Genomic DNA, 20,205 nt, shown 5'->3' on the forward strand with positions numbered 1-20,205 from the left:
CTACTTGATGGTGGCTTCCTAGTGTACTGTTACGTTCTTGAATGAAGTGCTCTAACACACTTCAAGGTCCTGATCCATCATAGGTTGTTGCGCCAACGATTATTATTATTATTGATGGTGGCTCAAAGTAATCATAGAATGTCAACTCTTATATAAGATTTTTTGGTATTCTAATTATTTCTCGTACGAAAAAGTGGAAATTCACATTGCTATCCGATAAACCATGAGGAGATAATAGTAAGCGGCAATATTAACAGCTTCTCATCAATCAACTGAAAACTGAAATTAGTGAAAAGATACTCCAATACTCTGAATGGGCTAACTTTGAAAAAAATCAAACTTTTTTAAGTGTAACTATCTTGGAATACGTCCTTGAAATTTCAAGGTGATTCGAATCAAACTGACTGAAATATGAGAGAAGAATACCAGGAATGACCTGAAGTTAAAACTTTTTTTTTTTTTTTTTTTTTTTTTTTATTTTTTAGAAACATTTTACAACAAGAATTAGACCTTTTGGTCTATAGCCTGTAGTGTGGCGAATCTTAATACTAAAATAGAATATTCTCACTCTATCAAGCCAGTGTTTGAAAAGAGTTATTTTGTTCAAATCTTATTATAAATTTATAGCTAAGCGCTTATAACTAATACAATTAATCTTTTTAATAACTAATATAATTAGCCTTTTTATTCTAATCTCAGATTTAGATTTGGAACCAATTCGTAGGGAATTTCTTAAGGTTGGAGGGTTCAGGAAAGGATTGCTATGTAGTTTATGTCTATAGTCAGACTTTTTCGGTGTATCTTTTTTTTTGATGCTGCGTCTGTAGTCCTTATACAGTTGGTACGCGAAGGAGCACCCTACTGTTGCAGTGAGGATGATGAGAATAGTTTCAATTCTTTCTGATTGTACGTCAACCGTGTCTACTATGATTGTGTTCGTCACCTCCCCGGTATTATCAACGTGCTTATCTTGAGTATTTCCCATATTACTGGTTTGGTTAAACGGAAAAGAGTACTATAAGAAAATTGATGAGTGTGGCGGGTTTTTATTTGCAATTTGTAGTGGATTTGTTATTATTGCAAGTTGGCTAGTTGCAGTGGGTCAGTTCTTTTTAGTCTTGCGTAGTTGTTGGAAAGAAGAATGTCTTTAGCTGTAGTGTTTGGATGGTTGGCTAATCTTTTGATATATTTTTTGCTATACTTTTTCGCTTCTTTTGCAACCTTTAAAGTATTGGTGTCGCGAAGAATTATTTCGTTCTTAACGTACCTGGGTGCACCTAAAATTGACCTGATAATTTTTGTTTGTACGCGCTCGATTATGTTGATGTTCGACTTTTTGGCTGTGCCCCAAAGTTGCAAGCCATAGGTCCAGATTGGTTTTAATATAGATTTATACACCATTATTTTTGTTAAAGTGTTGAGTTTGGATTTATTGTGCATTAGCCAATATAGCTTGCGGAATTGAATTTTGATTTGGTTGCGTTTATGTTCAATGTGAGATTTCCAGGTGAGCCGTCTGTCTAAGTACAGCCCAAGATATTTAACTACGTTAGAAAGATTGACTTTATTTCCGTTTATGGTGACAGGTCTGCATGTTCTTTTTCTCAGCGTGAAGGTTATCTGCTGTGTTTTGTTAACATTTACACTGATTTTCCAGGTTTTGGCCCAGTTCATTATCGTGTTGATGTGTCCTTGGATTTCTCTGACGGCTGTTAATGGATTGGAATGGCTATATAGGATGGCGGTGTCATCAGCAAAGGTGGTGGTCAGCATTTTGTTATTTGTAGGGAGATCTGAAGTGTAAAGTAGATAGAGAAGTGGTCCAAGTACACTACCTTGGGGTACACCTGCTTCTATGTAGTGGGTTGAGCTGAGCGCATCCTTATATTTTACTTTGAAGTTTCTGCTATCTAGGTAGCTAAATAGTATAGCGTGAAATTCTTTAGGGAGGAGGGCAGTTATTTTTATCTTGAGGCCTTTATGCCAGACTTGATCAAAGGCTTGTGCAATATCTAGGAATATACCTACACAATATTCTTTTCTTTCTAGGGCTTGTTTAATATTGTTAACGATTTTGTGGATTTGCTCGATCGTTCCGTGTTTTTGTCTAAATCCGAATTGGTGAGAGGGTATGATATCTTTCTTATCTATTACCTTTAGAATTTTGTCAAATAGAAGCTTTTCGAATAGTTTAGAGAGGGTTGGGAGCAGACTTATTGGTCGGTATGATTCAATTTTTTTTCATGTCTTTTCCTGGCTTAGGGATGACTGTAATCCTGGCGTGTTTCCAGGTGTCAGGATAATAGTTAAGACGAAGAATTGCATTGAAGATAAATAGTATTGCAGATTTTCCTGAGAGCGGAAGTTCCTTTAGCATTTTCCCTGATACGCAATCATGGCCTGGGGTTTTCTTAGGGTTAGTTTCTTTAAGTTTTTTGAGCAAATCTGAAAAATTGAATTTTAGGGGTGTTGATGGGTTAGTTGTATGGTGGTTAGGGATATCAGGTGGGGTGCTATCACCACCTTCCGTTTTGAATACTTTTTCAAAATATTTAGCAAAGGCCTCAGCTTTTTGCTGGTTAGATATGATCCAGGCGCCTTGCTGACTTTGGATTGGAGTTTCCGCTTGTATTGGCTTTTTAATTCTTCTTGTTGTTTTCCATACTGCATAATTTGTGTCTGCTAAATGGCTTAGTCCAAGAACGAATTTTTGAATGTTTTCATTTCTTTCTTTGATAAGTTCTTGTCTAAGTGTTTTGGTTGCTTTATTCAGGATTGCTTTTGTTCTTGGGGAGCGTAGCTTTTGCCATTCGCGTTTTGCTTTTCGTTTGGCTTTAAGCAATTCTTGGACATTCTGAGAAGTATCGGGATGGGATATTTTCGGGGATTTATGGTTGGGAGTAGCTAATTCGATGCATTCTAGTATAGTGCTAGTCAGATATTGCAGTGCGTTGTCAATGTCCGTTTGGGTTTTAAGTCTGATTTGTAAGCAAAAGTTTTTGTTGAAAAGTTTCTGAAACTTGTGCCAGTTGGTTTTGTTAGTGTTTAGTTTGTCTTCTTCTTGGGAATTTGTGGCCGTAAGTCTAAGCACGAAAATGGTTGGTGAATGATCCGAGGAGAGGTCGATCGTAGTAGTGGCCCTAATGCGATTGGGATTTAGGCTTTTAAAGATACCAAAATCTATACAGTCTGGGATTTTGTGGGGGTCGGATGGCCAGTAGGTGGGCAATCCCCCTGAAATGCAATGGAGATTGTTTTTGTATACAGCGTTTAAGAGCTGTTTACCTCTGGGGGTGGTTAGGCGTGAGGCCCAGTGTGGCGACTTGGCGTTAAAATCGCCCGCCGCGAAAAATCTGGGTCCTAGAGTATTGAAAAATTCAGAGAATTGGTTTTCACTTATTTTGCTTTTTGGGGAACAGTAGACAGCAGCTAATCGAATGATTTTTTGATTTTGATCGGTAATTTCAACTACCGAGCTTTGAATAAATTTTGAATTAACACTAGGTACAGGAGAATATCTTAACCTATTTCTTACTAGCACAGCTGTTCCTCCAAGTTAAAACTTTAAACGCATTTTTTTCATAAAAACTAGTGAAAAATTGGACTATTTACTTTGACTGTCGGCCATTTTGTAAAAAAATGCATATTTTTTTTGAAATTCTTTGATCAAAAACTAATTTTTACTGTTATTAAAGAAGATCATAAAAACTGAGATATCACCCAGTGTAACAATTATATCGTAAGATATTCTCCGCTATTTTGTAGGTCGGATAGCCCCATACGCCGACAACATCATCGGCCCATACCAAAGAGGCTTCACTACAGTCAAATCAGCAACAGATCAGATTTTCTCTGTGCGGCAAGCGATGGGAAAACTGTTGGAATATGGCCATCAGTTGCACCATCTTTTAATCAACTTCAAGGCCGCCTAGGATAGTATAGCCAGGGTATCCCGATGAAAGACTGACTAGGCTGACCCTGACCAATATACGAACATTCGACCATTCGAATCAACAACGTTCTAAGAAAATGAGATGGCCTATTGTGCTCCCTTTTTAACTTGACCCTGAAAAAAATTATCCATGATGCTGAAGTAAATACGAAAGGCACCATCCTCTTCAAGTCCACCCAACTACTGGCATATGCTGATGATATCAACATCATGGGAAGAACAACGCGAAATATGCAAACTACCGTCGTCCAGATCGAGCAGATGGCATGAGATCTTGGACTGAACTAAGACCGTTGATAATTTCTCCTATCTAAGGTCAAAAATTGCATTGGATAGAAGCCATGACGATGAAATCCACAATGGGTAATATATGTGACCCTGTGAGTTGGGGCTTAAGTACACACTCACTCTTCCCCGATAGAAATTTGTGGGCTAGCAACTTATAAATTTATTGTAGCAGACGCAAATCCGGTGTCGGGTTGCTTCCGACGGCTACAACAACGCGCGCTCTCTTGACCTGGGGGCTGGTTTCTGACGGACTTTTAACTAGAAGATTCTGGTCCTGGTTAAGGAGCGTTACAATTGAACAATGCTACACACGAACGGAAAGCAACAAAGGTTGCTTTCTGCGAAAAATTAAACGCAGTTCAAAGGAGGCTGCCTAAAGATGATATTTCGATCGTGATGGTTGCAGGATCTCACAACACATTGCACCGGCATATAATGGGAAACAGGTGTTGACGACCGCAAAGGTAATGGAAGAGACTCGTGGATTTCTGCAACTTCCACCGCCTCGTCATTAGTAGCTCATTGCTCGAGCTAAGGCAATCAGATCGACCAGTTGGGGACCAGCAGTTAACTGTTTACTTAAGGCCGAGCAGATGGACCGCATTTTAAGAGCACTCTTCCCTGCGCACCCCATATGGGATGATGACGTCGGCGCGGAGAGCGCAGAGAACTGTCCACTTTTCTCTATAAAAAGGTTGGAACAGGCAGTCCAGTCCAGATATTCCAGCAGAGGTATACAAACTGGTATTCCAGCACCGGCCAGACCTACTGATTGGCGCATTCAACGCTTGCCTGAAAGAGGGCATTTTCTCTGCTCGTTGGGGCGAGGCTTGCGCTGATCCATAAAGGGAAACGCGACCCCCAATTTCCGTCTTCATGCCGCCCACAATGTATGCTTGATACTGGTGGGAAAGTGCTCGAAAAGCTCATCAGAAGTAGACTCGCTGAAGTGATACGCGCTACCGGAGATTTATCTCCCCGGCAGTTTGGTTTTAGAGCAGGAAGATCCACAATTGATGCTGTCATGCAAGTCGTGGCCGCCGTTCGTCGAACGGAGGCACATAGCCGCTGAACTCGACGGGTGGTGCTCCTCGTAACGCTTGACGTCAGAAACGCCTTTAGCTCCGTAAGATGAAAAGACATTGTAGGCACATTAAACAATACTTTCACCGTGCCGAACTATCTCTTACGGATATTGAGGTACTGAGAAACCGCTCCCTGCTCTTTGAAGCACTAGAGGGTAAAGGGAGGATGGAGGTCACGTCGGGGGTAGCACAGGGATCCATCCTAGAGCCAGACCTCTAGAACACTACCTATGACAGTCTACTTAAACTCGACATGCCAGAGGAGTCGCGCCTATGCAGATGATGTCGCAGCGCTTGTTGCTGGACGCACTGTCGAACCGGCGCAAAGCAGACACGGCATATTGATGGGACGGGTAAGCGGATGGATGACTACTCATGGTTTCAACCTTGCACTGGAAAAAAACCGAAGTAGTCATCCTGACTAAAAAGAGAATTCCGACCCTGCGTCCCATATCGTTTGGCGAGTCGATAATCGAGTCAAAATCAGCGGTAAAGTACCTCAGGCTGATGAGCTTTTTTGAGCAAATCAAAGCGGCAGCGAACAGGGTTGTAGCCGGAGTTACCGCGCTAAGTAGACTAACGGCAAACATTCGGGGTCCTACGTCTAGCAGGCGACGTCTCCTGATGATGTCAACGCAGTTTGTCCTGCTCTACGGCGCAGAGGTATGGGCTGACGCTCTTAACAAGGAGATATATCGTAAACGTGTCGCGCAAGTACAGAGACGGGGAGCTTTACGGGTGGCGTCTGCGTACCACACTGTCTCTGAACCGGCCGTGATGATGATCGCGGGAGTGATCCCCGTTGCCCTCCTTACTAAGGAGCGTCAAGCCATATACAAGCGCAAGTTAGATAAGCCAAGGGAGGTGATTGCTCGCGAAGAACGGCAACGCATTCTAGACGAGTGGCAGCTCTCGTGGAAAAATAAAACTGGAGGCAGATGGACTGTGCAGCTCATCGGCAACTTAGGTGCATGGATAAATCAGAAGCAAGGTGAGACTGACCATTTCCTTACCCAATTTTTAAGTGGGCATGGAAGTTTTCAGTCTTACCTGCACAAGATTGGAAAGACGCGATCTCCGGATTGTGTATTTTGCAATGGAGTTGTGGCCGACGCCCACCACACTTTTTTTTCTTGTGGAAGTTGGGATGGGTTTCGTCAGCAGCTCTATTTAAATACTGGGATCTCTCCAGACAAAATTGTCGAATAGATGCTGAGGAGTGCTGACAGGTCAAGCCGTTTTGCCCATTACGTTCGGGCCCTTCTCGTTGCTAAGAAGGTAGAGCTCGACCGGTGGAGGAGCCGGATGGCAGGGGGTTCCTTGAACTGACAGTTCCCTTGCTCCTGTCCCCTCCCGTTGGTGAAAGGAACTCCCTGATTTGAAGCCTCCGCAAAGCGGGGCAATGGGGGAACTAGCCCGAATGTGATAAACGGTTCCAGGTTAGCTCTCTGACGATGGGGAGGTATTTAGTTGCAAATGCATTCACCCCAAAAAAAAGCATGCGGATGCAAATTGTTTCACCAAGCAGAAGAGAAATCATTTCGGCTATCATTGCATTCAAACGGAGTAAAGCCGCTCGACTTGACGGTCTCCCCGCAGAGCTATTTATCGCTGGCATCTTTCCTCAAACACCTCAACTACGCTGATAACAACAGTTTGTTCTCTCACGGACCTTGGCCGAACGGCTCTGGATTTGGAAATAGTGGCAAGTAGAGTTGGACTGAAAATTATACCAACTAAACCAAGGTTCTCATCCAGATGGCGCATCGTACTCTTCCTATCTGCATTAATGGAAGGCATCTGACAGTTTGTATATCTAAAAAGCGTGCCCCGCTGGCACCGAACTGGACGTTGCTCGACGCATCGCTAGATCCTCTTTCACTGCCCTGGCTAAAATCTGGAAGTGTAATTAATTCAACACCAAGATCAGCTTGAGACTGTACTCTGGTAGTGTTCTTTCTGTGTTGCGTTATGGAAGTAGCACATGCAAAGTTAATTCTACTATTACCCAAAAGCTTCAAGCTTTCGTCAATACGTGGTATCATCGAAGGGTGTCTAGCCTGACACAATCTCGAACGATGAACTTGGTCTGAGCACAGGCTTGGCACATCCGAAGACGGAAGTGGCAGCGGATAGGTCAAACGTTAAAGAGGGGCGACAGCTGCACTTCGGGCTACGCCGTGCAACTATACCCACATGTGAAATTGAAACATTCTATATTCGGTATCCTCTTCCAAAAAAATATATGGTCAATGTTACATTTTTATCAAAAAGCCATGATTATATCATTTAAAGTTTTTCAATTCCTTGGTCTTTGATCTTTGAAGAATACTACAGATTCATTTCTCAGACGAATTTTCTTAGCTGCTTGCTCATGCAACTCGTTTGAGGCCACGTTGTCCTCATTTCCCTCGCGTTCTGGTTTGAGTGAAAAACGGATCATTGTTTCTTCCACTCTCGCTGGAGTAGAACTGACTAATTCATGGCAATCGAAGTCGGTATAAGCAATTTCAACGTTTGAAAATTGGATTTTCTAGAGCGGTGCGGTCGATACAGTTTTCTTCTTATTGGTGTAGCGTCCATTAATTCATGGGGTCCTGCGGTACCTTGAAAGTATTTTCCGCTAGCTCATCCTCAGATAGCTGGGGGAACCCATGGCAAGGTTCTATTTAAGTTGATCAAATAACTTGTCTATGTTGAAAACCGCATATTTCAGAAGGCAGCACAATCTGGGCAGTCTTCACCAAAAAGCGTCAAATTGTCGACTGGAACACCGTTTTTAAGGTTTTGTGTAAACACCGTTAAAATCGGTTTACCGTCTGTCTGTCTGTCTGTCTTTTTTTTTTTTTTTTTTTTTTTTATGGATGGAGGTGGAAATTTTAGAAAGACACTGCCGCGCCAGGTTGCAGCAGCGTGTGGGATTCTCACCCACTAAAACCACCCCCACTTTCTCCTTTTTCCTTCCCCGCGGGACCGCCGCAAAGCATTACTTCGCGGGGTGGACTGCGCTTTACGCGACCACGCCTTCCGTTCTTCGCGTCCTCCTTGCGCGCTCCGCTCTTGCCAGTTCCTTTTGTATTTGTTTGATGGCGGTGTTCACCGCACACCAGTTTCCCTCCGATTTCAACATTTCCCCGACGATATTCTGCGGGCTTAGATTGGTTTTCAGGGAGTTTTCCAGACTCCTCCTTTCTGAGAGAAATCGTGGGCAGTGGAACATAACATGCTCCGGGTCCTCAGGTGTGCAACCACATTCAGGACACAAGGGAGAATCATCCAGCCTAAATTGGTGCAGGTACTTCCTGTAACCGCCATGTCCTGACAGGAATTGCGTCAGATGGTAGTTAATCTCACCGTGTCGTCGCTGGATCCACTCTTCAATACGGGGAATCAAAGTGTGGGTCCAGCGACCCCTCTGCGAGTCATCCCACCGTTTCTGCCACTTTTCCAGCGACTCTCGCCTTGCCGCCTTTCGGCATTCTGCATCCTTTTCAAGAGGATTCATCTTCCTTGCCTCGTACAGGCAGCGTGTCTCACTTGCCAGAATGTCTATCGGGATCATTCCCGCAATAACACACGCTGCCTCGCCTGATATTGTTCTGAAGGCGCTGCACACCCTTAGCGCCACTAAGCGGTAAGTCATATTCACTCTCCTACGATTACTCTCACACGCTAATGCGTTCTCCCAAACTGGTGCCGCGTATAATAGTGTGGAGCGAACCACTCCGGCTACAAGTAATCTGCGACTGTACCTTGGACCTCCAATGTTAGGCATCATCCGCGCTAATGATACGCTGGTATTTGCCGCTTTCTCACAGGCATAGTCCAGATGTCCCCTGAAATTGATCTTAGCGTCAATCATCACCCCCAGGTATTTGATAACCGGCTTCGAAGTGATGACGTGACCACCAACGCGAATATTAATCGTATTCCTCTTCCTACGATTGGTAATCAAGACCGCCTCCGTCTTTTGTTCCGCAAGGTCAAGCTGAACCATCTCCAGCCACGCTTTTATGGCGCTAATGGTTTCGTTAGCGTACATTTCGACGTCTTCAGGTTCTTTCGCGACGACAACCACAGCTAGATCATCTGCGAAACCGATTATCGTGGCCTCCTTTGGCACGGGAAGGACAAGGACCCCATTGTACATGACGTTCCACAGGAGAGGACCCAACACTGAGCCCTGTGGTACTCCTGCGGTGACGGTGTACTGCTTGGATCCCTCATCCGTGTCATACCACAGTGTCCTCTCCGAAAGGTAACTGTTGAGGAGCTTAGTCAAGTAACTAGGGACACCCGTGTTAGCCAGTGAACTTTTTATCCACTCCCAGCTTGCGGAATTGAACGCATTTTTGATGTCCAACGTCACTACGGCACAGCATTTTTTAGACGACATCGCGTCTCGAGCCAGCTTCAAAACAACGTCTACGGCGTCGATCGTTGAGTGGGCTTGACGAAATCCAAATTGTCGCTCCGATAGTCCATCCTTGTATTCAATGATAGGGAACAGTCTGTTGTAGATGACCCTTTCGAGCATCTTTCCTGCCGTGTCGATAAGGCAAATCGGTCGGTATGATGATGGGTGTCCTGGGTGTTTATTCGGCTTCGGGAGCAAAACTAGTTTTTGCCTCTTCCACCGATCGGGGAAAATTCCTTCTATCATGCATGTCTCAAACACGCTGATAAACCAGTCGGGTCTGGTCTTAACAGCGAGTTTAAGGGCTCTATTGGGAACAGCATCCAGACCGGGTGCTTTGTTATCACCAATTCTCCGGCAAATTTGCATAAGTTCCTCCTCAGTTACCGCAGGTATGGTGTAGACGTCGAGTGCTCGCTTGTGTTGTTTGCGCTCCCCTTTATCCGGGGGGAAGAGCGCCGTCACGATATCGAGCAGAAGATGCGGGCAGGTCAATTGTGGTGTTCGCCCTCTCATCTTCTTCATAACTATCCCGTACGCTGTTCCCCAGGGGCTTTGGTCTGCCTCTGTGCAAAGCTCCTTGAAGCATTCTCGCTTGCTGGTCCGTATAGCCTGCTTAAGCCTACCTCGAAGGTTCACATATGCTAGCCGTTTCTCGTCGAAGTCTGGTCTTGCTCTAGATCGTTGGCAGATCCTTCTAGCACGAAAACATGCATTCCGTAACACCGCGATCTCTTCATTCCACCAATAGTTTGAGCGCCTTTTTGCGAGAACTCGTCGCCTCGGCATAGCAGCGTCGCATGCTCTTGTTATGCGTCCCATCATTTGCTCTACCTTTTCCGTAGCCGCACCACCGGGACATTGGCCTCCCAATAGCATCTCTATGAATGCATCCTCCTCAAGCCCTTTCACGGACCAGCCACGGTTTCCAGCCTCACGGGGACACGCATCGACGCATGGTCCATACTCGATCTGGAGGAAAATCGCCTGGTGGTCGCTGTGAGTATAATGCTCACTGACAAACCATGTCATTCTCCTCGCCAATGTGGTACTCACATATGTCAGATCGACTATTGAGCCCGACCCCGTCCCACGAAAAGTGGAAACGTTTCCCGTGTTGGCAAGCACCAAATCTAGCTCCGCGAAAGCCTCGAGCAGGATACGGCCCCTGGTGTTCGTAGTGCGACTGCCCCAATCCACGGCCCACGCGTTGAAATCATCAGCTATGATCTTGGGGTTTCGACTTCTTGCATCCGAGACTAGCATACCTAGCATTCCTTCGAATTCTGTTATCGTCGCGCTTGGTGGAGCATAGCAACTATATATATAGATGCCAGCTATTTTTGCCCTGACGAATCCAACTTCTGGAAACTCCATCACTTCTTGAATGGCCTGATTTCCACACGCCCATATTGCCGCCTTGCCAGTTTCATCTGCAGTCCAGGCACCGCTCTTATTGTTGCGATAGGGCTCGCTGATTATGGCAGCTTCGATTCCCTTCTCATAGATGGTCTGCGAGAGAAGGTCTTGCGCTGCCTCGCAGTGGTTGAGGTTGATTTGTATCAACCTCATTTTTTTACTGCATTCAAGGCTCGCCTAAACACTGGGCATCTGCTGCTGCCTGCAACGTGCCGACAGTCGACGCCCTTTTTTTTCCTTGCAGAGCATGCATTCAGGCTCAGCCTTGCATTCCCTGAACATATGGCCTTCTCCCCCACATTTTCTGCAACATTTTGACCTGTCACAGTCACCGGTGCATTTCGCCGCTATGTGTCTGTCTGTCTGTCTGTCTGTCTGTCCGTCACACGCATTTTTCTCGGAAACGGTTACAGCGATTGACACCAAATTTGGTAAAAAGGTGGGAACTGTGAACGCTCACGCATACAGTGAGTTACATCCTCTTACGTCGAATTTAAGGGGGGGTCCCCATACATGCAAAAGGGGGGTGTAATTTTTTTTTTCTTCAAATATAGTCATGTGGGGTATCAAATTAAAGGTCTCAGTTAGTACTTTTCGAAAATGGTCTTAGTTTTGACATTTGTTTGGAAAGGTGGGGAGTGCGGGGGGTTGAAAGTGACCATTCCTTTACGGGGGCCATTCTCAGAAACTACCCAACCGAAAAATCTGAAAAAAATCAAGAGGCTGCCACTATATGGTGCCTGGGCTCCGAAATACCTTCCACACTGATATCTGCACAAATATAACTTTATTTATATAATAGTATATTAATATAATTTTTAGTAATTCGCTGCAAAACCCGCCTTAAATTCAAGCTAGGACCACGAAATTTCGCAACAATATAGGGTGTAACATAGAGCATGATGTTACCAAGTTTGGTGGAAATCGCACTATTGCTAACAAAGTTATAATACGTCAAAGTTGTCGCTTCTTTGCAAATTCAAGGCTATAAATGTCAATATCATCCGAAAGTAGATATTCTCACATAATATTGTATATGCATATATTACGTGCTACGTACTAAGAAATGCACAAAACCTTTCGTACCTGAAGCGTCCAGCTTCCGGTTTCCCGACTTGTTAGAACCTTCGTGTGAACTCATGTTTAGTATTTGTATTCCAAATTTTTGCTGTTTCCAAGAAATTTAACGTTGTAATGTCTAGATATGGTATGTAATCCCTTTTTATACAACGTCCGATTTGAGAAATTCAATTAAATTCTCGGAAGAATTCGATAATTATGCCAACCATTCCCGCAGCAATTTCTTGCAAACTGCAGTATAACTAAGGGAGCATTGATTCCATATAAAACCATATTTGCTGGGATTGAAGTTATAAGGGCCCATGACCCGGTGAGAGAGCAAAGAAATGTCATCAGCGTAGTTGAGGTGTTTGAGGAAAGATGTCATCGTTCATTAAATTTCTCCATATCCTCCGGACAACACAGCATGAAAACGTCACCGATAATAAGAAAAAATAATATCGGTTACAAATGCAACCCTTGTGGACTCCGCTGTGGACCTCAAAATCCTCCGACATTTTATCTCGGTGCAGCATGTTAGATTTTACGCCGCTATTAGTTTCTCTAGTTTTTCTATTACTCCCTGCTCACGTTATCGAAAGATTGCTTGAAATCGATTAAGACCAAATGCAGCAAACATCTAAACACACCATTTATCCGGAGTTGGGGTTCGCTTACGATTTCTCCTCTTCAATCGCCACGTAGTCTCTTCTGGGCATCCATGAATTTGGAAGGTACGGGGTTTGGGCGAGCTTGTCCTTATTGCTGCGGAACTTTGACAGCAAAATGTGAGCAACTAGTATCGTGGGAATCTCGTCAACACTGGCCGCTGGATACCTCACACAGCTTTCTATTTCTTTTTGGTGAGCGATGCGATCTTCAGTATGCTGGCACGAATTCGTATGACTCTCACAGTATAGACAAGTTTACTTGCGCATTGTCTTAAACCTGAAGCTAAGTTGCATATTATCTTAGCATCCAAATTCACATTTATACCTAGATCCCAATAGCATGCAGATCAATATAACAGCCTTAAAAATCGGATTTGGATTTTTCTGGGTCAACCTTAACGAAAATATTGCAATCATACGTCCTGAACCGTTTGTTACTATATAATAAAAGAACTGAGCTCTCCAAAGATAAAATCTTGTTTGAAATGTGCCCGTCATCATGTCAATTGAAGTATCTCATAAACTCTCGAATGGTTTTCTATTGAAAATAGAAAAAATTGCTCCTGTGAATCCAGCCCATCCATGGACACGCCGTAATATTCACAATAACACTGTAGGTGAACAGCTAATAAATCACCCATATTAATCCAGTAATCTGCAGTCGATGAATTTTTTTAGTATAAAATTAATTTTTAATTGTTTGAGCATTGATTTGGCTTTTTTTTCAGCATTCTCTTCGCCGACATTTGTGGCTTTACTAGTCTTTCAGACCAATGCACTGCAGAGGAACTAGTCCGTCTTTTAAACGAATTATTCGCCAGGTATACGCACAAATATATCTATTGCATGCAACATCATCCTTCCACATCAATAATTAACTCCTCCACAACAGATTCGACCGATTAGCTGCCGAACACCATTGCCTTCGCATAAAACTCCTGGGCGACTGCTATTACTGCGTCTCCGGGCTACCAGAACCACGACCCGACCATGCCCACTGTGCCGTCGAAATGGGCTTGGACATGATAGATGCTATCGCGTAAAATTGAAACATTAATTCAAATTATCCTTGAAGCTAAATTCCAGATTTTTATAGACTCGTACGTGAAGTTATGGCCGTCAATGTCAATATGCGAGTAGGGATCCACACAGGACGTGTGCATTGCGGTGTCCTGGGGCTTGTTAAATGGCAATTCGATGTATGGTCGAATGATGTTACGCTAGCTAACCATATGGAAAGTGGTGGAATTCCTGGGTAATTGGACATATTCGTCCTTTGAACGAAACTGATTTTGGGGATTAATATTTTTGATTGAATTCAGGCGTGTACATATTACAAAGGAAACACTGAAGTGCTTGGACGGCGACTATGAAGTTGAAGAGGGGCGTGGTTATGAACGAAATTCATATTTGAAGGATAATCAAATTGAAACTTATTTAATTGTACCTGGTGACACGTATAGAGCTGTATGTGCAATTTATTTAATTTGTGCATTTCAAATGATCGTGACTGTTATTTTTGTAGCATAAAAAGACTCGCAACACGCTTGCAATAAATGGGAATATTTCAAAGGAGCTGAGGATGATGGGACATGGAACACAGAAAAATGCTTCCAAGTAATGCATATGAATAAAATATAAATTTGTTTGAAATATTTTCGTTTCTTTAAATAAACATTCCTACTAAAGCAGATATTTCCTATCGGTACACTGTACTACATAAGAATGGAGTATTGAATATAAAAGATAGCAGATATTTCCTTTTTTCGCTGAAATATTATAGTTTTCATTTATTCCACGAAAATCGTATTTCGGCAACCAGTTTTTCCTTCGAGCCTAAGTTTTTAGTAATTATTTTTACCGGAAATGCTCTGTCTTTCCAGACTTGGTTTCACCGATGCTACTGAATCGACAAAAGACCCTGAGGACGAAGTCAACGACTACCTTATGCGAGCGATTGATGCTCGAAGCATAGATCATTTACGTGCCGAACATTGTAAATCCGTTTTGTTATCATTCAAGGATGCATCACTAGAACATAAAGTAATGTAGATTTTGATATCTAAGCCTAATTGAAGTAACTAAAATGTTGCATTATTTATTATCAATTATCTTTTGACAGTATGCGAGGGAGCGGGATAGGATGCTAACCCTTTATTTTTACTGTAGTTTCCTAATATTAATTGGAATGGTTTCTATGCGCCTAATAGTGTTTAAGCAGTAAGTTTGACATTTGCGATTCCTGCGCGAGTTATTTTGAAACTCCATTCGATTTTTCAGGAGTCTTTATAATTACGCCACTAGCGGTATAGCAATTGTTGTCCTACTACTTTTGATATTCTTAATCGCAGCCTATGAACACAATATTAAGGTAATACTACACACTGTTACTGGACCCTACAAAACTGTCTAAAAAATTAAATGCTTAATTATCTCTCTTAATACCCGGAAAAAACCCATGAGAATATTAAATTATGTATGGGTTAATATCCGGTTTTACTTATTCTTTCTCATTTTTCAGTAGGGTATAAGAATTCATCTTTTTTTATTGCTCAGTCTAAACATTTTATCCCACAGCTTCCTATTGGTGCTAAACGATTCGCTGGACGAATTCATAGCAATAGACTTTTATCGCAATGTTTCTGTTTCTTTGCTGTAATATTAATAAATTCACCAGCAGGTGTTTCAATAGTAAGTGCTCTATTCCCTAATACTCAAATATCTTAAATATCAACTGACAATCGATTCCTTCTAACAGATCTTAGCTCTTTATGGGAGTAATTGTTTAGATAATAATATCTTAGATGAAGCACAGTGTGATTACTACGTTATCTTCAATGTAAGTATCTTTGTTAAATGGATGGATCATGGACCACGAATTAAAACATGAAATCTTTCCTTATCTCTTTCACAGACTTTTCTACTATTAACGCTTTTGTCGATGATGGTCTGTGCGATCTATCAGGTGCTTCGCATAATGTTTAAGTTAGTTCTTCTATTCGCGATAGGACTTATCTATGTATCTGGATCAATTTACCTGTACACATCGAGAGAACATAAATTTATATTCGGGTAAATACTAAATAAATTAAAGAGACTGAAATAATGCTTTGTATACAAATTATTAAAAGGCTCCGCCAATCTGAACATACTCCAAGGATGTTTCAGTCATCATCTTCCAGTTTAAAGATAAAATGTTACATACATATGTATGTTCTACTCACGCCTTTTAATAGTTGAAAAATCTGAACAAATTGAAGATACCTTTAAAGCTTAATTTGACGCATCTTTTGCGGAAAAGGATAAAGTATTTGATGCCTTCGAGATTATTCGCGGATTAAATAGCTCTAACCATTTTCTTTCTCCCGGAATAGCATCTATCCTGCCGAGGTTTCAAAGTTTGATCAACTTTAAGGGGTCACCCCGTGTGAAGGCCGTTTTTTCGGCTTTCTTTAGAAATATTTTGTGAAGAACTGGATAAAGACACCAATACAAATTTTTCACCATAGATTTATTAATATCTTGAGCATGCATAGTAATTTTTCCAGCCCGATCGCGTAGTTTGTTATTGAAATACAGAGCAATTTATATACACATCTCCAAGTTTTTTCTGCTGCGATGCTAGAGGGCGCTGCGATCATCTTAAATTAAACGGCATTTTAACACACATACTTGACTACAGTCCACAAACGTGTTAAACTTTTTTTTGTGAATTTTGGTGTCTTTTTACGGCTTCTTCACTGAATAAAAAAACAACTACTGAATGAATCGCAATTATCCTAGTTTGCGGACCGTAGAAATGTGTTCTGAATGAGTCGTGAAAATTTCGTTAGATAGATTTTGGACTATGGTGGCAGCCGATTTTCAACATGCGGTTTCAAGAAAAACGCATTTAAAAAGTAGAATGCGATTTTTAGCCATAAAACCTTAACTGACAATTAATCTGCTATACCTAGTCCATAAACCTTAGGTTTCTTCAAGAAACACATGTACAGCCTTGGTTTCAATTCTTGCTCTTTTAGCGAAGTCATTCGAACGTCATTCGGACCGATAAATTCGAGCTTAATTACGGCGATCGACATAAATCTGGCATGTGACTTGTCACTTGTTTAACACTATAAGTTCTGAACGACTCCGAATATCAAAAAATCACATCACTTTGCCGATATATTCTACACTATATCTAGATACAATTAATGCCAAAAAAAATCGATTCCGCGGATCCGCTACACGGGATGACCCCCTTAATCCATTCAGAATCTTCCTTAATACCCAGTGTCCTTTTTATCAAATATCTCTTTTTCGCTCCACGTTAGACTTACTCTACATTAGCTATTAATGCAAAATTTTGAAATTTAAATTAAAAAAAACTGTACCAAGAAGTCATAGTTTGATCGTGACGATGAAACCCTAGGTGAGAAGATGACCATCAACTTTAAACTAACATTGGCCAGTCAATCACGAACCAATCCCAGTAACATACGTCATTGCACTTTATTGCAACCCGGTCCTCAAGGGATGAGCCGAGATAGACCCCCAGGAAGAGGAGAGATATTGCGCGCAACCTGATTAAATAATCATTACTAAAGTGTTGCAAACTAAACCACCAATGGCAGATCATGACGTAAGGCAGTTAAATTTATAATAGACCTAACCCCCATTCATTACGAGTTGCACCGAAAACAGTTAATGAGCCAAACACACTTGTATCTTTCACATCTTTCGTACTGACATACGTCCAGTAGGAAATACTCAGGCAAACATTAATTCCGAACAATGCAACAATTGTCTTAAACCCCCATATGAAACCCAGCATGTCAAACACGCTCAATAGCCATCATTGGCCTCTGGCGATCTGTTTGAGCTCCCTCCAAGACTTCCCAAGAAGCCTACAACCCTTTCCACTGGATATTGTCTCCGGCTAGAATATCACAATGACACGACATAGATATAAACTTATGAAGTCACTCTCCAGGCACCGTTCCCACATACCAGCCTAGAGTGAAAACTGAAACGGAACAGTGTCGGTACTGTTTGTCTGTCGCAAGTACTTTTTTTTGGCACGCAATTTGGTGAGAAGTTTGGAACTGTGGACATTCATGCTTGCACTGAGTAACATAGTTGTAGGTTGAGTTTAAGGGGGAAGTCTCCATACATGCAATAGTCATATGGAGTATTAAATGAAAGGTCCCTATTGATACTTTCCAACTTCGGTATTAGTTCTGACACAAATGGTAAAGGAGAGAGGGGGATGCGGAGGCAGGAAAGTGACCACTTGTGGGACGGGGTCATTCTCAGAAACTACGCAATCGAAAGTTGATAATACTCTTTTTAAGGTTTTGTGTGAAACAAAACCTTATTAGAATCGAGACGGTGTCTGTCTGTCCGTCTGTTCGTCTGTCTGTCTGTCTGTCTGTCTGTCTGTCTGTCTGTCTGTCACACCCGATTTATTCGGAAACGGCTGGACCGATTGTTACGAAAATTGGTGAGAGTATGTAATCTGGTGATCCCTTTACATGCAGTAAGTGGCGCCATCTTGTGTTAAGTTTAAGGGGGGGCTCCCCATACATGTGAATGGAGGGTGCAAATTTTTTTTTCACAGAATGTAGCCATGTGGGATATCAAATGAAAGGTCTCAATTAGTACTTTTGGAAACTGGTGCAATATTTGATATTAGGTGAAACATGGAGGAGTGAACGCTCAAAATATGACCCCCAAAAAGTGTAACAGGTCTCGTTCTCAGAACTTATACAACCGAAAAATCTGAAAAAAATCACAGTGGTGCATCTCTACGAAATCTAGGCCTCAAAATATATCCGGTTCCGACATCTGCACAAATAAAGTTAATAATAGTATATTTCCACATTTTAGAAATTTACCCGGCACCCCCCTTATATTCATCCCAGAACTACAAAATTTGGCATGCGTGTAATATAATACACAATTTGGTCAAGTTTGAAGAAAATCCAATTATTATTAACAAAGTTATAGGAGGTGAAACTTTACAATTTTTTGTGAATTTCGTGCACTCTACAACCTGCATGACGTCATCATCACATATCAATTCATCAATACCACAACGAAATGAGTTCTTATGAATTGGGTCGGAGAGAATTATTTTGTTTTAGTTTTTTTGGTTATTTGCCAGCCAGACATGTGTGCATGTAGGTATATAATATATGCGTGCTAATAAACTTTGCGGGTAGTGCCTAATTCAAACAGATATAAGAAGTAAATCGGAAATATGGGTACGATCAATTTATATACGTGCCTATATGTGTACAGTATTCGGAAATAGGCAGTTTGTTTGTTTAGGGTGAGCGTAATATCTATGGCTGTAATATGTACGTATGTCTCGTAGTTTGGAAAAATATGAAGGAGTATGTTGGATTTGTAGCTATATACGGATAGAAAAATATGCGTTGAAATTTCTTACATAAGTTGAACACAAAACCTTTATATCCGAAGCGCGAGCTTCCGGTATTCCGACTTGTTTAAAATGTTTGCTTTGAAAATTGAGTAGAAACCCCAATTAACTTCACCCTAGAATCTTAAAATTCGGCAGTAGTGCAGACTATGGTATAAAGCATTATACTGCACTTTTTGTGGAAATCGAATTATTACTAACAAAGTTATAATAGGTCAAACATGTACCTTTTTCTACAAGTTTACTGCAATCTAAGAAGTTAAATGTCAGGATTACATTACATTAAGTGAATTATTTCACATACTAAATGCATAAACATTACGACCTAGGTATAAATGTGGCAAATCTCCACTCAAATATATAAAAAAATATAGAAAACTTTTCTTTCATGAACTTCCGGTTCGCCGACTTATTTGGAATTTATCTTCATTTCAACTCTGCTTGCCACCACGGAACCAATCAATTAGTTAAGGTCAATGAATCGCCGAGAGACCAAGTAAATGTCATCGGAGTTGTTCAAATGTTTGAAGTAAGAAGACATAAAGAACGTCAACGGTAACGTGGAGGAAAAGTATTAGTGACGGTATTTAAAACTCTAGGACCCCGTTTTGCATACGGATTCCTATTAACTTTTACCTTGATGCATTACGTGATATTTATCACCATTATATGTCGTTCTAACAATAGATATTAGTTTTCCCGAAAAGCCTCCTCTGCTCATACTGTCGAAAATCTCCTAGAAATTGGCGAAAAGCGGGGAAAGGGGAGGGGCGATGCCTGCCACACTGTTCCACAGTAACGTTAACGTCGTCGTTACAGGAGTTTACAGAACGAAAACCAGGCTGCTCTTTCTCAATGAGTCTTTCGATGTGTTTTTTGATGCGTTT

General features: G+C 41.8%; 1 protein-coding gene across 3 annotated transcripts in view; it reads left to right on the forward strand.

The window, feature by feature from the left end:
• The window catches only part of LOC119649701 (adenylate cyclase type 6), a 518,692-nt gene that overhangs the window by 466,624 nt on the left and 31,863 nt on the right, over positions 1–20,205 (forward strand). For all 3 annotated transcript variants that reach the window (XM_038051969.1, XM_038051970.1, XM_038051971.1), the window contains 11 exons: positions 13,620–13,712; positions 13,784–13,930; positions 13,988–14,146; positions 14,214–14,358; positions 14,417–14,508; positions 14,775–14,934; positions 15,014–15,111; positions 15,172–15,262; positions 15,469–15,582; positions 15,650–15,730; positions 15,806–15,963. In XM_038051969.1, the coding sequence (XP_037907897.1) occupies positions 13,620–13,712; positions 13,784–13,930; positions 13,988–14,146; positions 14,214–14,358; positions 14,417–14,508; positions 14,775–14,934; positions 15,014–15,111; positions 15,172–15,262; positions 15,469–15,582; positions 15,650–15,730; positions 15,806–15,963 (1,338 nt within the window). The remainder of the gene's footprint in view (positions 1–13,619; positions 13,713–13,783; positions 13,931–13,987; positions 14,147–14,213; positions 14,359–14,416; positions 14,509–14,774; positions 14,935–15,013; positions 15,112–15,171; positions 15,263–15,468; positions 15,583–15,649; positions 15,731–15,805; positions 15,964–20,205) is intronic.

Source organism: Hermetia illucens, chromosome 2 (genome assembly GCF_905115235.1).
Source record: "Hermetia illucens chromosome 2, iHerIll2.2.curated.20191125, whole genome shotgun sequence".
Lineage (NCBI taxonomy): Eukaryota > Metazoa > Arthropoda > Insecta > Diptera > Stratiomyidae > Hermetia > Hermetia illucens.